The sequence below is a fragment of the Dunckerocampus dactyliophorus genome, chromosome 12 (assembly GCF_027744805.1).
Source record: "Dunckerocampus dactyliophorus isolate RoL2022-P2 chromosome 12, RoL_Ddac_1.1, whole genome shotgun sequence".
Classification (NCBI taxonomy): domain Eukaryota; kingdom Metazoa; phylum Chordata; class Actinopteri; order Syngnathiformes; family Syngnathidae; genus Dunckerocampus; species Dunckerocampus dactyliophorus.
Genome location: NC_072830.1, coordinates 24,552,691 through 24,569,872, shown reverse-complemented (window position 1 = coordinate 24,569,872; position 17,182 = coordinate 24,552,691). Strand labels below are relative to the sequence as shown.

The following is a 17,182-nucleotide window of genomic DNA, read 5'->3' as shown; positions in this document are numbered from 1 at the left end:
GTTATTTTTACATTTAATTTCTTCATTATTTGATTTATATTTGTTACACTTTTAAGTCATTGTTTTTAAAATATATTTATTCATTCATTTAGTTCCAAACACGAATGGAAGGGAAGATATTTTACTACTTTAAAATACTTTTATTATCAGAAATTGTGTGGAACAAGCAGCATATGAACAATTTGAACAGAAAATAAACCCAAAATGTGATGTAAGCGGCTGGAAAATAAAATAGTTCAGACATTAACTTTCACATGCCCCCTCAGTACCAGAGTCGTCATTATTGCCAATCCAAGGGTAGGCTACAGTGCAAAAAGTAATTTTTTTTAGTAAACATCTATTCTCTAATGGCTATAATCAGCTGATTCATCGGTTGAGCCCCATTTCTAAGAAAAACAGCATTTACCTGCATTTTATGAGCAAAAACACAAGCATGAACATCGTGCGTCAATCAGCCATCTTTTGGTGGATTACTGATTACTCTCTCATGTCTGTAATCGGCCAGTTAATCTGTTGGGCCCCGCTGATATGGAATAAAGGATCATTCTACATTGCTGAACACTTTTAAAACATTTACCACCCATCTCCCCTTATTTACACCGTGTTCCAAGTTATTATGCACATGATATTTTTCTCTGATTTTGCTAAATAGCAACTCTGAAGTCATCAACCTTTCGAGTACAGTTTGAATGTTACTCAACAAACCTCCCAATGATGACGCTATTTTTTCCACATGATTATGCACAACAGGGTTTCAAAGCATTTCACTGGTCGTTAAGGAGCGAAAACGGTCATTTGTTGAATTTGCAGCATAAGGAGGCCATATTGACTGAAAGCAAAAGCTATTTCAATCACTGACATTTTAACAGGCCAACCTGTTTAACCTGTGTTAACCTAAGATCCCTTCTTTGATGTAACCTTCACAATCCTTACATTGAACTTGGGAGTTTTTGGAGCGTTTCTGCTTGAATTTCTTTCCAAGATGTCAGAACAACCTCCCACAGCTGCTGTTTTGTTGTGATCTGCCTCCCACCCATATTTTTGCTTGACGATTCTCCATAGGTTCTCAATTGGGTTGAAGTCAGGGGAGAAAAGGGGGCCAAACTAAGAGTTTCTCTCCTTTTACGCCCATAACGGCCAATGGCAGGGAGGTATTCTTTGCATCATGAGGTGCATATCATGCATGAAGGTCATTTTGCTACAGAAGGTACGGTGCTTCATATTGTACCATGGAAGAAAGTGGTCAGTCAGAAACGCCACATACTTTGCTGAGGTCATTTTCACACCTCCAATGACCATAAAGGGCCGACCAGCTCTCTCCCAATGATTCTGATCCAAAACACGACTCAGCCACCTCCTTTCTGACATCAGTCTTGCTGAGATATGCTGGCCGTACTCTTCTTCATCCATCCGGACCACCCAAGGTTGCACGGCCCTCATCAGGAAACAGGATTGAGAATTCATCATGTCTTTGTTGGCCCGCTGCAACCGTTTGTGCTTGTGAGTACTGGTGAGGGGTGGTTTATGCATGACTGCAAGCCTCTGGAGGATCCTACACCTTGAGGGACTTTAGAGGCACCAGCAGCTTCAAATACCCGTTTGCTGCTTTGTAGCGGCTTTTTAGCAGGTGCTCTCTTGATTCGATACATTTGTCCGGCAGAAACTTTTCTCATTATGCCTTCTTTACCAGCACAATCCCGGCTGTCGTCTGAATCAGCCACAAATTTCATCACCGTATGAAAGTTTTTGTGAATTATTGAATGTTTTCATGCTTTGTCCAACGCATTTGACGCTTTATTGCTTGAAATCTGTGGCATGCTTAATAACGTCAATCATTTTTAAGTAGTGCCCTGCGATTGACTTGCGACCAGCCCAGAGTGTACCCCGCCTCTCGCCCGAAGCCAGCTGGGATAGGCTCCAGCATACCCGCGAGCCTAGTGAGGATAAGCGGCCTAGAAGATGGATGGATGGATTTTTAAGTAGTTTTCTTTTAATTGGGCTCACCTGGCAAAGTAATTATGACAACTGCCCGAGACTGATATCAGTAATCCAAAGAGCCCCAAGACACAACGCCACCCCTGAATTGCACTGAAAAGCAAAACGTTTATGATCCTAAAATCCTATTTGCATAATAATATGGAACACAGTGTAATCTCACATTGACATCAAATCCAATCAAGCACACTTTTTAAATCAGACTACTTCCTCATTTCCTTTATTCCATCTGACTTTCAATATGAAAAGCAGCAAATACATTGACAATGTTTTTGTTAAAATGACACCACCGCTTGATGGTGCGGTCCAACACGACCTTCCCAGCCAGGCAGCCGAGCATGTGCGCGTGATGCAAAGCACACAAATGTCACAATGTGAGCGCACAACCACACTAACAGACCCGTAGTATTCTAGTCCAGATTAAACGATTACAGAGCAGATGTTTCTGATGAGTTTACAGTCCATCACTTCCAGTGAAAGTGTGTGTGCACCCTGTGTCGGCTCACAAGACTTTAGACCATAGCGGTGCCTAACAGACATACATATTTAAATATTGCTAAAAAATAATGAACAAGTAATTACAGAGTGTAGAAAAACAACTTGTTTTAAGGGTAAGAATGCGGCTGTACAAACAACATGCGGCTGTGCTGAGACAGGAAAAGGCGTTACAAACACGTTCTCGTGGCTGCTCCGAGCACGGATGCAGCGTGACCTTGTGCGCTGACCCTGATAGAGTGTGTTCGTCCAAGGGCGGCTTCTGCGTGGGCCTCCGTCTCCCGCAGCCGTGTGTTTACCTGATCAGGTGATAGGTGAGCCAGTACATGAAAAGGGGCTGGGCCGCCGCTATCGACATAGTGAGGTACATCCTCAGCTGGTTCCTGGCTCCTCTCACCAGCCGCCCCTCTGCCGCTGCCTCTGACAGCAGCTTCAGACGCAGAGTGCGGATCTGTGGGGAAAAAACAGCACAGACGTCAAACACTTCCTGCAAAAGTCTCCTGTTTGTACACAGATTTCAGTCGTCTCTCTCTCTCTCTTTTTTTAAAATTATTATTTACATCCTGTTGTTATGCCACTCACCATAAATACAAAGATGGCAGCACAGCACCACAGTAAAGACAGGTAGTACGCGGGCCTCCCAAACATCAGTCCTGCGACGACACCGACAATCATCCTGAGAAAACCACACACACACACACACACACACACACACACACATTCATAATACAGTGGTGCCTCGGTTAACGTCCGCCCCGGTTAGCACGTTTTTCAGTTACCATCCAAAATGTAAGCTAAAATTTTGCCTTGGTTTGCGTTCACCCTGGTTAGCGTGCAATATGGCGCCCGTGACAAACAGCTGTATTTGTGCTTGGTTTGCTCATGCAGCCATCTCGGATCACGCGCCCAAGACCAAATCTCGCAATGCTTACTTCACATTTTACTGCGGCAGCCAGTAAGACGCGCGTAAGGCGTCCCGAATCAACTCTAAATCAGCCGCTTTGAGTCCAAAGAAGGTTGCGAGTGACAGCAACATTCCACAGAGCGAGAAGACCACTTCTGAATTCAAGAAAGAAGTCATGGCAAAGTTCGAAGACGGCGTCTATGTTGCCGATCTTGCCAGGATGTATTTAAAAAAAAAAATCATACGGACGTTTTTTTTCCCACTCTTAGCTGAAAATGAAGAATGCTAAAATACTTAGAAAATTGGAACTGGAAGTGAATCATTCAATTAGCATGATTTCCAATGAAAAAGGGGACTTGGAGGTCGGCCGGTGTAATATTGGAGCTTCCACTGCATCACTAAAAAGGGTTTCATATGAAAAAGAAAGCCAATGGACGACATATGACCTACTGCTGTTGCTGTCAATGCTCATCGTATAAACAAGAGTGCGGCCCTTACCCGACATATTTGTATCCAGAGAAGGCGAGCAGGTCGATGGTTGTGAGGTCGGTGTTGACGGTCACGAGGTAGAGCGACAGGAGGACTGCCAGAACCTCCATTATGAGCCACACCAGCGCTGAGCTCGCCTGCACTCCCAGCAACTCGGGAGAAAACCTGCCAGACCGCAAAGAATGACTCGTCTGTAAATGAATAAACATACGCAAGCCCCTGAGCACAGGTCAGCTATGCTTCATTTCAATTGTTTAGTGTTAACATTTTGGTGAATCGTGGAATTGCATCAATCTAACTTTCAAGGGGGAGGGCTCGAAGCAATACAGGCAACAGATTTCACCAGCAGGGGGCGCAATTCATTAGAAATGTGAAAGGCCTGCCACACAAGTGAATAGTCCACAAGGTCAAATACATACACTGTGACAAGGATACATGAGGTGTGTGTTAACTCCTACCTGTCCTGTGTGCCGAGGGCCAGTCCAGCCACCAGCACGTACGTGATGAAGCCCATGGCGGGAATGTAGAGATCGGGAGCGTTGACGTCAAAGCGTGGCGCCACGGGTGTGTCCTGTTGGTAGCTCACCTCCCAGTTCTACCACATACGGATTACACACTCTCTTGTCAGCAGGTAAACAAAATGTACACACAGTGGAACCTCAGTTATCATCATTAATCCGCAAGAGTCATGTGGACACTTAACTTTCAACTTATTTTACAGCCATAAAAAAGCTGCCTAAACGCCTCAGCAGGGCGCACATTGCTTATTAGGAGGAAAAAAGGAGACAGATAAGAGTTGTTCATTGTGCTCTGTGTTTTGTATGAACAAATAAACCACACACACACACACAATAAAGATGATTATCTGTCCATACACTGTGTGCACAATTATTAGGCAAGTCAGTATTTGGACCATATTCTCATTTGTATGCTTATTTTTCCAACCTCGAGCTGAATAAACGTGACTGGCTATTGGGCTTTAGCATACCAGGTGATGTGCATGTGTGTACTGAGGGAGGGTGTGGCCTTAGGAGATTAACACCCTTTATTAGGTGTGCACAATTATTAAGCAGTTTCTTTTCCTCTGGCAAAATGGGCCAGAAATGTCGAGAAGTGTGATGCAGCACTGTTGAAATTGCCAATATATTTGGACCTGACCACAGAACCATGAAATGTTTTGCTGCAAGTGCACAAAAAGGTCACAAGAAACATGTCGAGAGGAAAAACATGCAGATTAACTGCCAAATATTTGAGAAAAATCTAACGTGACGCTCCCAGGAACCCATTATCCCCCAGTGTTGTCATATTCCACAACTGTAATCTACCTGGAGTGTGCAGAAGTACGGTACACGGTGTAAAGGGGGGACCTATTATATCAATTTGTATTCAGTTCTGGACTCCTATAGCGCAGCTACACATGATAACCCCCACAGAAAGCTTCCAGACTCTTCCAGACTCTTCACCTCTTCCTGCAGTGTTTCCTGCCTCCCGCCCAAAAGGTCTGTGTAATTTACTCCACCTCCAGCCCTCCCACCGAGCCCACTCCTCTGTGATTGGTCACACTCCCAAGCGCTCCCGAGGACTTCCGGACAGCTGCCGAACCCCTTTTGTCCGATTACTTACACAAAATAAACACCGTTGTTACTTACAGCTTGCTCTTCGGACTCTTCAACACGACCGCGTTGGAAAGGCAGAAAAGAGGAAAAGCATAATAGGTCCCCTTTCAGCGCTCAGATGCACGGCCAAGGTAAGAAAGGCTGAAACCAGAACACCTCTGAACAAGACACACAAGTTGAAAGGCTATGACTTGGCCAAGAAATATCTGAAGACAGATTTTTCAAAGGTTTTATGGACTGAAAAAGCCAAAACCTCACTTTCACTTCCTTAAATATTCAAATCAGAGGTTTACAGACCAAGAGCACTGTTATTGTTAAATAATAAAACTAATAATCAGTAATGCAAATTGCCTGATGATGGTGCACGCAGTGTTGTGTCCCAATCCTAAAAAAAACACGATCCATTCTTCACAAAGTCGCCAACACGTGGGCACTGTTTCGCCGTATGACAGCTGAGACGGTGTAGAAAAACCAAGACATATTTTTGGCATCATTTTTGTCGACCCAAATGCTACGGAACCCTAGGTTCTGCTGTATTTCATGAATCGAGAAGACCAACACAGACTCATTGGGTCCCAAATGAACAGTGCGCCACTCCTGGTGATGTCACCCGATGTAGACCTCCACACTGAATGAGGTCACGAAAGCAACCAAAAGTCTGTAAGGAGTTGATCTAATAATAGGATGCTTGAAGTTTAGCCCACCTACCTCATGCATGTAGGGGAAAACGAGAAGGCCCAGCTTCTTTCCCACGTACACAGTGTCCACTGCAAAGTAGTATTTCAGCTTGGAAATGGGGATGAATCTGTCCAGCTAGAGCACACAAGCACGCGCTTGTTTCCCATTTGTGTACTTTACTTTAACACCAGTGAAACATGCGTGAGTGAATCTTACATTCTTGTCCATTATTTCCTTCCCCTGGGATGCCAGCGAGCTGCCGTAAGCCATGGCGAGATTCGACATGGGGTCCGTCAAGATGGACTGACCAGAAAAACCCGCGGCATGAGGTCCGCTTTGTTGGCTCCTGTCGACAAAAACACACACATTCACCTGAGGGCTGACATTTTGTCACGGGTGTTGTGAATAGACGTTTGTGTGCCAACATGGCGCGGTAGGTAGGCTACATTGTGTGACACGTGTGTGTTGACGTGTTGTGTTGTATGGATTGCTTTTTGCACAAGCTACAGATTGCATCTGACCATTTCCTGTGCGATTCAAGCGTGCCACAGTAGCACTGCAAATCATGCTGCCAGCTACAGTTTTGATGTTAAAGGTCCTGGTCTCGGGCCTAACCGATTACTGGATTAATCAAAACAACAAGCTTCAGATTAATTGACTGAGAAAATAATCGCTAGTTGCAGCCCGAGTGAAGTGTCTCACATCTCTCTCAAAGTATGCTTTGCTTTTTCTTTATGCATCCCCGTTTGAGCTTCCGCTGCGGTTGCACACTGCTAGATTCAATACATTCATGTCCAGCCTCACCTGAAGGGTGTCTGTGATCCAGATCCACTTGTGTCCTCAAACAACTGACTGCCATCAAACCCATCAGCGGAGCTGTTTCGTAGACGCACATTAGGCTCTGGATGAAGACAGGGACGTGTGTTGGGTTGTTGTGCTCACATGAAGTGGAAAGAACCGTAGTTCACACAGTGGTATCATTCAGCTGTGCTGTTTGCCGGCCACACAATTCAGCATATGATCACCCTCATCACAAGTACACATGACGTCATTAGATTAATTCATTTTAGATTAGTCGGTTGCCTCATGACAGTGTCAGGGAACAAGCAAGACACTTAACACAGCCTGTGTCAACGACGTTAGACTAACTACCTGTAGTATTTCACTAATAATGGCAAGTAACTGGCAATGAAAGCGAATGGTGTGAATTAGCGAGTTAGCCGCGCTATCTACCCGTTTTATTTAGAAAGCACACTCAAGATGGCAATTGTTAAATGGTGCACTGTTTAGTAGAAATCTATGTGCATGTATGCATGCTTCTGGTAAACCGCTACTCATGCTAGCATCACCATTCAATCTGGTATTCACTGAAAAGCAGGCAGCCAGCAAATGCACGAATTGAGTGTCATTGCGAGACCAATACAGCTGCAAAGGAAACGTTTTGATCAATAAAATCACACACGTAACTTACGCTGTCTGGAACCTTTTTGAGATGCTGTATAATCCATTTAGTTAGGCTACTCTTAGCTCACTGTGGAGCAGCCGCAAGTTACTGAAAGAAACAGATTCTCACTGGGAAGCAAGGACGCTAAATGAATAGTCCTGTTGTCTAACGCAAATGAATGGAACGGAGTGTAGTACACCATGGCGGAGAAAGTCCGCCATAATGGTGAGCACGAGAGGCGGGCGGGGCTAGACACACAACGGTGAGCTGAGTGGAATATAAAGTTATACGCTTTGCGTACACTTTGATGAAATGAATAAATGTTAATTATTGAACAGAATGAATATATATATGTCTTTATATAAATGTGTAAAAATCCTATCCTGCAGAAATATGACCTACATGTAGTGGTCAATAAAAGCAGTGAGCAGCAGCATTAAACTTTTCCTTCCTTACAGTGTTACCAACGTCGTCACAATCAGGATACAAAAATAATTATTCTATTGTGTGGATAATTAACTGGAAGTATTTACACAATGCAACATTTATTTCAGTAATGGCCTTAATACATTTCACAGACTATAATCTAAATAATCAGCATCACTGACTTGTCATTAATTCAACTAATCATCCAGAGACACAAAGTAGCTTTGAGCTATGTTGTGTGAAAGTCCTGCACCATATACACTTTCTGAGTCCCAGTCCACTGCTCTGTTTTAGACTAACCAGTGTTATAAATTTACGTTTTTATCAAAAATACCTGTTTTTGTCTTTGGAAAACCTTAAACATGTCAAATCTGATCTTTTGGACACTTTATTACGCTATTAATGCCATAACTGTGCCGAGTACACGTTCTCAAGGCAATGTTTTTGGATTCTGCTCACCATCATGGCGGCCAAACCAGGGCATACTACGGAAGTGAAAATTCTAATAACAATCCTATCCATTTAGAGTCATTGCTGGGAGATTCTTCGTCTACTTAATCTCTCGCAGGCTGAAGCATAAATGTGTGTAATTCTGTCCTCTAGTGGATATGCTTGGTATTTATCGTATGATTAAATATGGCTAAACATTTATCGCTTTGTAAAGGCGATAAAAATCGTTACATTTGAAATTCTCAAAAGTTACAAAATAACAAATGACACCGTTTTCGTTCTCGTAGTGCCATTAGACTGCAAATTAATGGAACAATATTGAGTTGTCATGGTAACAATTTGTTCCTCTATATGAATACAAGTGCCAGTGTTGTGCTGAATGGCAGAAAATACATTTTATATTATATTTTATATTATATTTAATATATTTTAAAGGACAACCTATTTTTAATTTAAAAATATTTATTTTTGCCTTATTTAGGCCTCAACTTGTTGCTGTATATAAAATTCCAAGTCAAAGTCATCAAGTCAGTCCTAGAATTTCAAAACAACCTGAGTGCTCAACTTGCTAAAGTACAGCATATATGTTGAATAATAATTCCAATATATGTTGAAAAATAATTCCATCTTCAGTATTGGCCCAGGGGAATATCAAATTCTTGCACTCACCCAAAGAAGACAGTATTGTATCCCCTTGACATAGGTCTGAAAAAGATATGCCACTTTCTAATCAGGGTGTTGAGGTTTATGCGTGCAAACAATCAGCAGAGCAGAACATTTAGTCAGGTTTATACAGTTATTAGTTCATTTGAATTTCAGTGTTGAAGCAATATAATTTTGTGTTGTAACTTCTTTTAATATTATTACTATTACAATTATTTATAATCTTATTTAAAATCATTTAACTCAATGTCAGCTCAATGAATAAGGAACTTTTCATGTTTGTCTTTTATATCTCCACATCTAACAAGCAAACAGTACATTCAGTCATATAGCTTTTTAGTTGTGAAAGCACAACAGTTTCATCCACTTTTGCAAAGCACTTTGCAAACTTAAAAAAGATGTCAATAATAGCGTTTTTTCAGTTTTCTCCACGCCATTCCAGTAGGTGGTGCTAGTACAAGCAAATGCTGCCAGGTGGAAATGAAGAAGAAAGTCGACGTAAACAAGGAAGTAGGCTAATGGCTGCCGCTCTTGTCGCAATTTAGGATTAATTTGAACACACCGTTCAGATGATGCGTCATTTGATAAGCTGATGTTTCCAACGTCGACGACCATGTCTGAAGACAGAGCGCTAGACGCACTTCCAAACACAAACTGCTAAATTCCCTCCGATGAACATATAGAGCAGATTGTTCGCCTCATGGGTGACCCCAAAGCCGAAGCTTTCGCCGATCACTACGTGCCACGCAGTGCCGAACTTCTTGTCCATGGCGTCTTTCACCATCTTCGCTGCGCTCTCATTGTTGTCGGCGAACTTTTCGAAGGCCGTCGTACACAGCGAGATGGCCTCTATCTTCATGTGCTTGGGCATGTCCGTGTGCCTGACAATAGGGAAGGTGTAAGCTAGCTTCTTTCTGCCCTCTGTGATTGCTTCGCCGTCCTCTGCCATCCCGACTATTCGGAAGACCCGATGGAGTTTGTAGCGGAGAAACGCGAGTCAGCATAGTGACACACCACACATGCACGGACCTGGCGCGGGTGTTTGTTCGCGCCCGCCTTGCAACGACATGCATGGTGGGAACGTCATAGCTCTGATCTCCTTCGTGGCCATTATGACGTTGCCTTGTAAAGTGTGGCGTTCGTTTGTAACGAATTGTAGACGTTTCTTTTTGAATTACATACGCAAAGTGACGTCTTAATGTAAAACAAACAAAAAAAAAAGACCACGAGTCTGCTTATTGACCGTTACACAACCCCTCTTTCTGGAAAAATGATTTTAAAGACAAAATGAATCATGTTTTCAATATCAAGTTAAGGCATGTTTCATTTTAATTACTCAGACAGTGTTGGATTACATGGTTTCATTAATCAGCAGTCTCTTAAAATGAGCATAACTCTGTTGTTGCTCGGGCTGCATTCACATTTGTTGTTCGGCGATTTCTGTGCTCCTCACCTCAAAATAACCCCAAAATTGACCCAAATAAAGTTGCATGGGCCAGCAATTGATCAAGAAGGTGAGAAACACAAAGGTGGTTTGTGTGTTGATCTTGCTGCCGTTTCGTGTCTTTGTCTCACATCTTCAGCAAAGGTAAAAATAACCTTAAATGTTCATTTATGGGTACGCTAACCGAGGTTCTGCTGTATTCCAAAACACAGAGCTGTTTAGCTGGGTTGGATACATTGGTTAGTTTTATATTCTGTTTTTTTACTGGATCAGATTTCACAAACAGCTTCTAAAACATACTTTTTAAGAGCGACGTTGCCACGCAGCGCTCTGCTGACACTGCTACACGGACCTGTGTCAAAATTACAGCAAAAAGCGTGCAGAAAATACAAATATTGAAGAGAAAATGGTGTTGAAAGACTGCGAACATGTGTGAGTAATGGTCTCACCTTGGCCACCTCAATGAAAAATGTCTGTCTCCGCCACCGGTCGTATCGCTGCGTGTCCGTCGTCGTGTATGTATTCCGGATGACACCACACTGAAAAGGCAACAGGGTGCCGTGATACGACAGGAGAGAAAGCAACGCGATTGTGAGGTCAGATTTTTTCAAAGAGGCATTTTTGTGACGCAAATGTGTTAGCCTTTGAACGCATATTGTTTATAACGCATATTGTACGTTCCTCATCACTGAAATCCGACCAGAACTCGGCTCACGGGACCAAGTGGCGGGGGGGGGGGCAAGTCACTGTTGATGCACTACACTGCTGATGGGGATGTCATACAGCTTCATGTCAAAAAATCCAAACTATCCCTTGAACTGTACCCATACTTAGCAATAGTCCTAGTCATTCCTATCTATGTACACTGAAAAAAATGACTTGGCTGTACTGAATTTTATCTGATAAAACTACATCATTTCTACAAAATCAGATCTTTTATTTAAGATTCTGTGTTAATACGCAATTTAATCACATCAAGTAAAGACCTGTATATGAAGTGAAACTACTCATAGCGTTCTGCTATGGTTCTGTTAGTTTTCTCCGTATTGTTCCCCATTCTGCAAATGTGAGTACATTTTATTGCAGAAAGTCCAAGATCAAGTTTGAATCTGCACATGCTGCTTCCCATCATGCTTTGCTGCACTGCTCTGTAAATACTTGCTAATACTACGTATTTAATGTTATGTAATTAGTTTTTGTCTGCTTGCTAGTTTCCCTTTGTGTGTTTACTTAATCTGTTTTCTCTTCTCTTCATCTGGCACCATGACGATGGTTAGTGCTGTGATTGTGATGTAATCAATAATATAATAAACAAATGGATACACCATCCATTTTCTGTACTGCTTGTTGGAGCCTATTCCAGCTGCCTTGGGCCAGAGGTGGGGTACACTGTGGACTCGTACAATAATGTACTATCATTGTTACGCAAGTGCTGGCTTGAAGTTACATGGTCGCTGTCAAAAATCAATGTTGTTAGCCTTATTGTTAAAATAAACGGAACATAAATAGCGTATATCAATCTGGCATGCTAAAGAAAGTAAGTAAATGTTAATTGCTTTGTTTTCAGTGCATGTATTAAGGTGGCCATGACGTTTTCCAATGCTTAACTATTCAAGAGAAAAGGTTTGCTGTGTTTGTTTTCCAGAAACCATTCAAGTCAGATATATTTGCGACTGAGCGAATGCCTCACATTGTTTCTGTGTATTGTTACGTGGTGACTTTCTTTCTCAGTGCAGACAGCTGGGCTCCGTTTTCCTCAGGGAAAAATGACCCCCCTCTTTCAAACTGACTGTAGTGTGCATTTAAAAAAAAAAAAAAAAAAAAGAACGTCACAGTCCTGCCTCACATGTGCATGTGGGCTCATTTTTCTGCTCTTCAATCACTTACAAAAGGCCATACCGGGGACTATTTTAAGAGAGTTTGTCATGCGGTAGTAATTGTTGTAAAGGCCACATTGTCAGCTGGAGGTCTGCAGTTAACAATTTGGTGTGTTCTGATGAGTGGTTCTGGGTGAATATGTCCTTGGGAATGATGAAGGACGTAGATGCACATTTTATATTCTTTATACAATTGCACAGACGAGAACTGAGCAAATTCTGAGGAAAACCTGGTGAGCTGCAAGACCGAAACAGCTAAATGCTTCTAGTTTAAAAGTGCAGTCGGTTTCCTGCAAGTCTAATGAGTTCCAATGATTCAATACAAGAGGGATGTGAAAAAGTGATGATAATGCTTTGTGTTGAATGACACCGTTAGAGAGGTATTCACTTAAAATGATTAAAGCTAGGTTATTTTTGCATAGCGTGCAGTGATATATTGCGCTGAACCACTTCTGTGACACAAAGAAAAAAACGACTTCCTGGCGCAGCTAAATGCAGCCCGTGCTGCGAGGCAGAGGCGAGTTTATTATTATCTTTTGGTACCATCATAAAAGTGACGCTAATTGTAATATGCACTTTTTAAAGCAATTGTAACAATTATTTTGATTTTGTTCCACCCCCGAGTGTTGCGTTGTGAATGTCAGTGACAATACAAAGAAATACTTTTACCACGAAGTTAGTGTGATTGGATCAAGCAAACTTCACATTCAGTACTAAACAGCCCAAGAACGATACGTAGACTCTACTTTGAAGGTACTTAGCCTCTTATATTGCATATTTGTGTTTTATTCAAAACATATTTTTCTCATTAGATAGTTTTGTTGACTATCTAATATTAAATGAACTGAAAGGTAACAATGAAATGTCAGAAGATTAAAGAAGTCAAGCAAATCTGAGGCGGAACACAATCTAAATGGAACTTAGAGTAGTCAGCGTATGTCTTGGAAAGCACAACAGATTTACTATCCTCTGAAAACAAGGCAACAATGAAATAGCCGGAAACAGCAGTGAGTGAGTACACCTCACAGTGAACACGTCCAAATTGTGTCCAAAGTGTTCATATTTAGTGTAAACACCATGTGTGATGTGTCATCCAGCACTGCCTTAATCCTCCCGGGCAAGGAATGCACCAGAATCACAGAGCTGGTAGATGTTAGACACGTTCTGCTCGAGGACGCCTCGCAGATGCTCGGTTGGGTTCATGTGTGAAGACATACTTGGCCACTCTCATCATTTTCACCTTCCTCAGCAAGACTCTTCATCTCGGAGGAGTGTTGGGCTTGTGATCATGTCGGAAAACTGCCACGTGGCCCATTTTCAGGAGGGAGGGGGTCATGCCCTGCTGCATAATGGCATAACACGTGTTGGAATTCATGTTTCCTCTCACTGAACCGCAGCTCCCCAGTTCCAGCAGAATTCATGGAGCCCTCGACCATGATGCTACCACTGCCATGCTTGAATGTCGGCGAGAATCAACTATCTTGATACGTTCTCACTTATATTGCCAGCTATTTAGACAGTACCAAATCCCTCCTTTATCATGGTTAATTGGTTCCAGACACAAATATGATAAGCAAATTTCCGCAAAGTAGGATTCCTTATTTAAACATGTAATATTTTTGTAGTTAGAGCATGCAAACCTGTTTACAACCTTCTGAATAAGTTTCTTAACATTATTGCAGCCCTCTAGACATGAAATAACACCCCTATAGTCACCTTCACGCTCGTATTACCCGATTTAGTATGCATAAGAGTAAATAAGCCATTTAAGACACAAATAAGACTCATGCTTGTGTGTGTTGCTATAAATATGTTCCCTCGGGGCGGGCAGACAGGAAGTGACATCTGGGGTTCAGAGTTGAGCTTTAGCTTGGCGTGGGTTACAGCCACAACAGTAGCTCGTGTTTTTATTAGCTATTTTTGTGCCCGTTGTGAGATAATTCAAACCTGCAATAAAAGCCTCAAATCTGGTGTGTGCATGTCTCACCGACCATTACAAGAACATTACTGACACCTAGTGACCAGGGTAGAATACTACATATCATTCACACGTTTCTTTGAAAGTGTCTTCAGAATACCTTATACATTCTTCTAATGACTAATGAATTTGACCGAACTAATAACAGGCATTCAACCACTAAACAGCACGATTTATGAGTTCAAATATTTTTATTTTGTATTAGTTAATATATTTCCTAATGACTGTATACTGCTATACATGCTGTACACTGACTACACTCAAGTATAACCAAGTTTCATTTCTATGTTGTGTTGTCCCTTGAGATGACTGTAGTAAAAATGGTTGCTGAAATGTTGTGAGTTACCGTATAATATACTTATTGTTACTGTTTGAGAGGACGCATTCAATGTCTATTGAACTCTGGACAGTTTTAGTATGTAAACACATTAATCAGATATCTTTCCCGGCCTGTAAAAACAATATAAAATAATAATTTCATAACAGCATCAAAATTACATCGCCATGTTGTGAAGGAGATGAATCTTTCAAGACGCCGCATTGTTTTCAAGTTGCTCATCCAAAAGAAAGTGATATGTTGCAAGATGTCGAGGTGCAGAGCAAAAAAACAAGAACACACACACCAACATGAATAATTGTACAAGGTTAGCTTGACACGCTTAAGGAGGGAGTCACCCTCCTTCAGACATGCACATGCACAACCATGCAGAGCCAAGCAAAGGGTGGGGTTGGGGATAAACGCTTCCATCAAGCATGAAGAGTGTTTAATGTAGCTGTATCTGCAACACAGTAGGAACCTTCCCCATCCTTGTTTCCTTCTCCTCCTCCAGTGCCGCCCTGCGCTCAGTCTCCTGGCTCAGTGACTCTCCTCCTTCAGGCTGGCCACCATCGATCCAGGAATGATGGAGTTATCGCTGATGACCTCACAGGTGAGAAAGAGGAAGCAAATACATCTACTGAGTGCAAATACCGACAAGATGAAGCACAGGAGAAAGGTGCAAAATAGAGGAAAGTTCCATGAAGTACTTGGATTTGAAGTTTTCATCAGATGACTAATTTAAAGTGAATTCATCAATTCCAGGCTCAAGATGGCATCAAATATTTTAATAGCTGTGCATGTCTTCAGAAACAAGTGCAAGTATAAGTGAGTAAAAGTAAAACTGCCCACCATTTGAGTAAAGGCAGGTGATTGTACGGTGATACTGTCACCTTGGAGGCATTGCTTGGTTGCTTTGTTGGTATGTACTGGTGATCATCTACATATTTGGTTGAGAAAGAGAGGAAATACAATAGGTTTTCAGCACAGTGAAAATGCATCTTGTACTGTTTTAAGTATCTGAAGTCGACTATCTGGTCATTTTCATGCTTGGCATCAGCAGTGACGCGTTCAGCTGCATGCTTGCATCTGTTTAGTAACATTGTCGTGTGTGCAGTGGATATCTTTATTGTTGCAGGATGTGCCATTTCTGGTTCTATGGTTATCATCACACTTCTTCATCTTTGCCATCCTTCTGTGGTGGCATCAGAAATACACTTGAAAATCCGAAGAGCAAAGCACAATCCTCTAGATTAGGGGTCTTCAAATTGTGGCACAGAGAGCCTCTCCTAATGTACAGTAAATACTGCGGCATAACTGTAACAGATTTCAAAAGCAGGAAAAAAGTGGCCTAAATTTTGTAGTCATATTTTGTAAAACAAAACAAAACAAAAAAAAAAAAACAAGAAAGAGTGGGAGGGCCCAATAACTGAATACCCCCCTGCTAAGAATGCATGTAATGGGAAACATATATTCCGCCAATGAAGCCTTCAGAAAAAAACTTAAAAAAAACCCCACAACGCTCCATTTACATATAATGTGACGTGCATATTAACCAAGCTACAGCAACATTGTTATTTTATTAACATTGTTACGCAGATCGAACTACAGTACCTTACTGGCGTATTGACACCTTGCCACACCACACCGGCTAGCTACTAGCCGGCTCGCAACCAACTAGCTTCACCATACACTCGCCCGCAGCGCGTCACAGCACGCTCACAATGCCGCAGGCGACTACTGAAGGGTAAAGCTACATATTGGAGCTGCAGCTGTGTTTTTATTTTAGAGTTTGGAAAAGTTGATACTAGGTGTAGGCGCTAGTTTCTATGTTGCTATGTGCAATGCGCCCAGGAAGGAAGTTCTGGTAATGCTTAAAAAGACCAAAATATGAAGTATTACATGTTATCATGAATGTACCTGTTACTACATGGTCACAGCGTGTATATAAAAGCAGGTTTTTGGAGGTGTTTTAATAGCGGACTTTGTAGGCGGCATAGGTGTGTCCCATTACATGCAGTAATGAGCTGTCCCTTTTTATCTGTTTTTATGTCTTTAGAACGCACAGAAACGAGAAAGACATATGTGCTCATGTCTCATAAGGATTGTGCAGTTTACATTCAATCAAATGCTACGTATTTTTGGCTTGAATTAAGCATTTTCAAGCATAAAAATGTTAAAATGAATATGAACATTGGGTAATACGAGTGTAAAGGTGATTATAGGGGTGTTATTTAATGTCTAAAGGGCTCTAATAATGGTAAAACATATTTAGAAAGTCATAAACAGGTTTTCTATGCTCCAACTACGAAAACATTCTGTTTATTAATATTGAATCGTACTCTACGGAAATTCACTTATCGCAGTCGGGTGTGGAACCCGCGATAAACAAGGGATTACTGTAGTA

At 41.8% G+C, this 17,182-nt stretch overlaps 2 protein-coding genes across 2 annotated transcripts; both read right to left on the bottom strand.

Moving 5' to 3' along the window:
* Window positions 1–17: 17 nt before the first annotated feature.
* yif1b (Yip1 interacting factor homolog B (S. cerevisiae)) lies at window positions 18–7,858 on the bottom strand. Its single transcript, XM_054794237.1, has 8 exons — window positions 7,649–7,858; window positions 6,982–7,078; window positions 6,394–6,523; window positions 6,208–6,312; window positions 4,342–4,478; window positions 3,893–4,048; window positions 3,073–3,166; window positions 18–2,941 (listed from the first exon to the last, which is right to left on the bottom strand). Exons 1-8 carry the CDS (start codon window positions 7,683–7,685, stop codon window positions 2,786–2,788), a joined length of 912 nt encoding a protein of 303 aa, XP_054650212.1. The 5' UTR covers window positions 7,686–7,858; the 3' UTR covers window positions 18–2,785.
* A 1,411-nt stretch (window positions 7,859–9,269) lies between these two features.
* On the bottom strand, window positions 9,270–10,395 carry LOC129191337 (dynein axonemal light chain 4-like). The gene has a single exon (XM_054794583.1). The coding sequence runs from the start codon at window positions 10,107–10,109 to the stop codon at window positions 9,792–9,794; it is 318 nt and encodes a 105-aa protein (XP_054650558.1). The 5' UTR covers window positions 10,110–10,395; the 3' UTR covers window positions 9,270–9,791.
* Window positions 10,396–17,182: the final 6,787 nt, after the last annotated feature.

What these genes read in the sequence shown, in the direction of transcription:
- yif1b (XM_054794237.1), bottom strand. Translation starts at nt 7,685, where the DNA reads ATGGATTATACAGCATCTCAAAAAGGTTCCAGACAGC. An exon ending in GCCCTCGGCACACAGGACAG is followed by an intron (nt 4,049 to 4,341) that starts GTAGGAGTTAAC and finishes GCGGTCTGGCAG; the next exon opens with GTTTTCTCCCGAGTTGCTGG. An exon ending in TCTGGATACAAATATGTCGG is followed by an intron (nt 3,167 to 3,892) that starts GTAAGGGCCGCA and finishes TGGTTTTCTCAG; the next exon opens with GATGATTGTCGGTGTCGTCG.
- LOC129191337 (XM_054794583.1), bottom strand. Translation starts at nt 10,109, where the DNA reads ATGGCAGAGGACGGCGAAGCAATCACAGAGGGCAGAAAGAAGCTAGCT.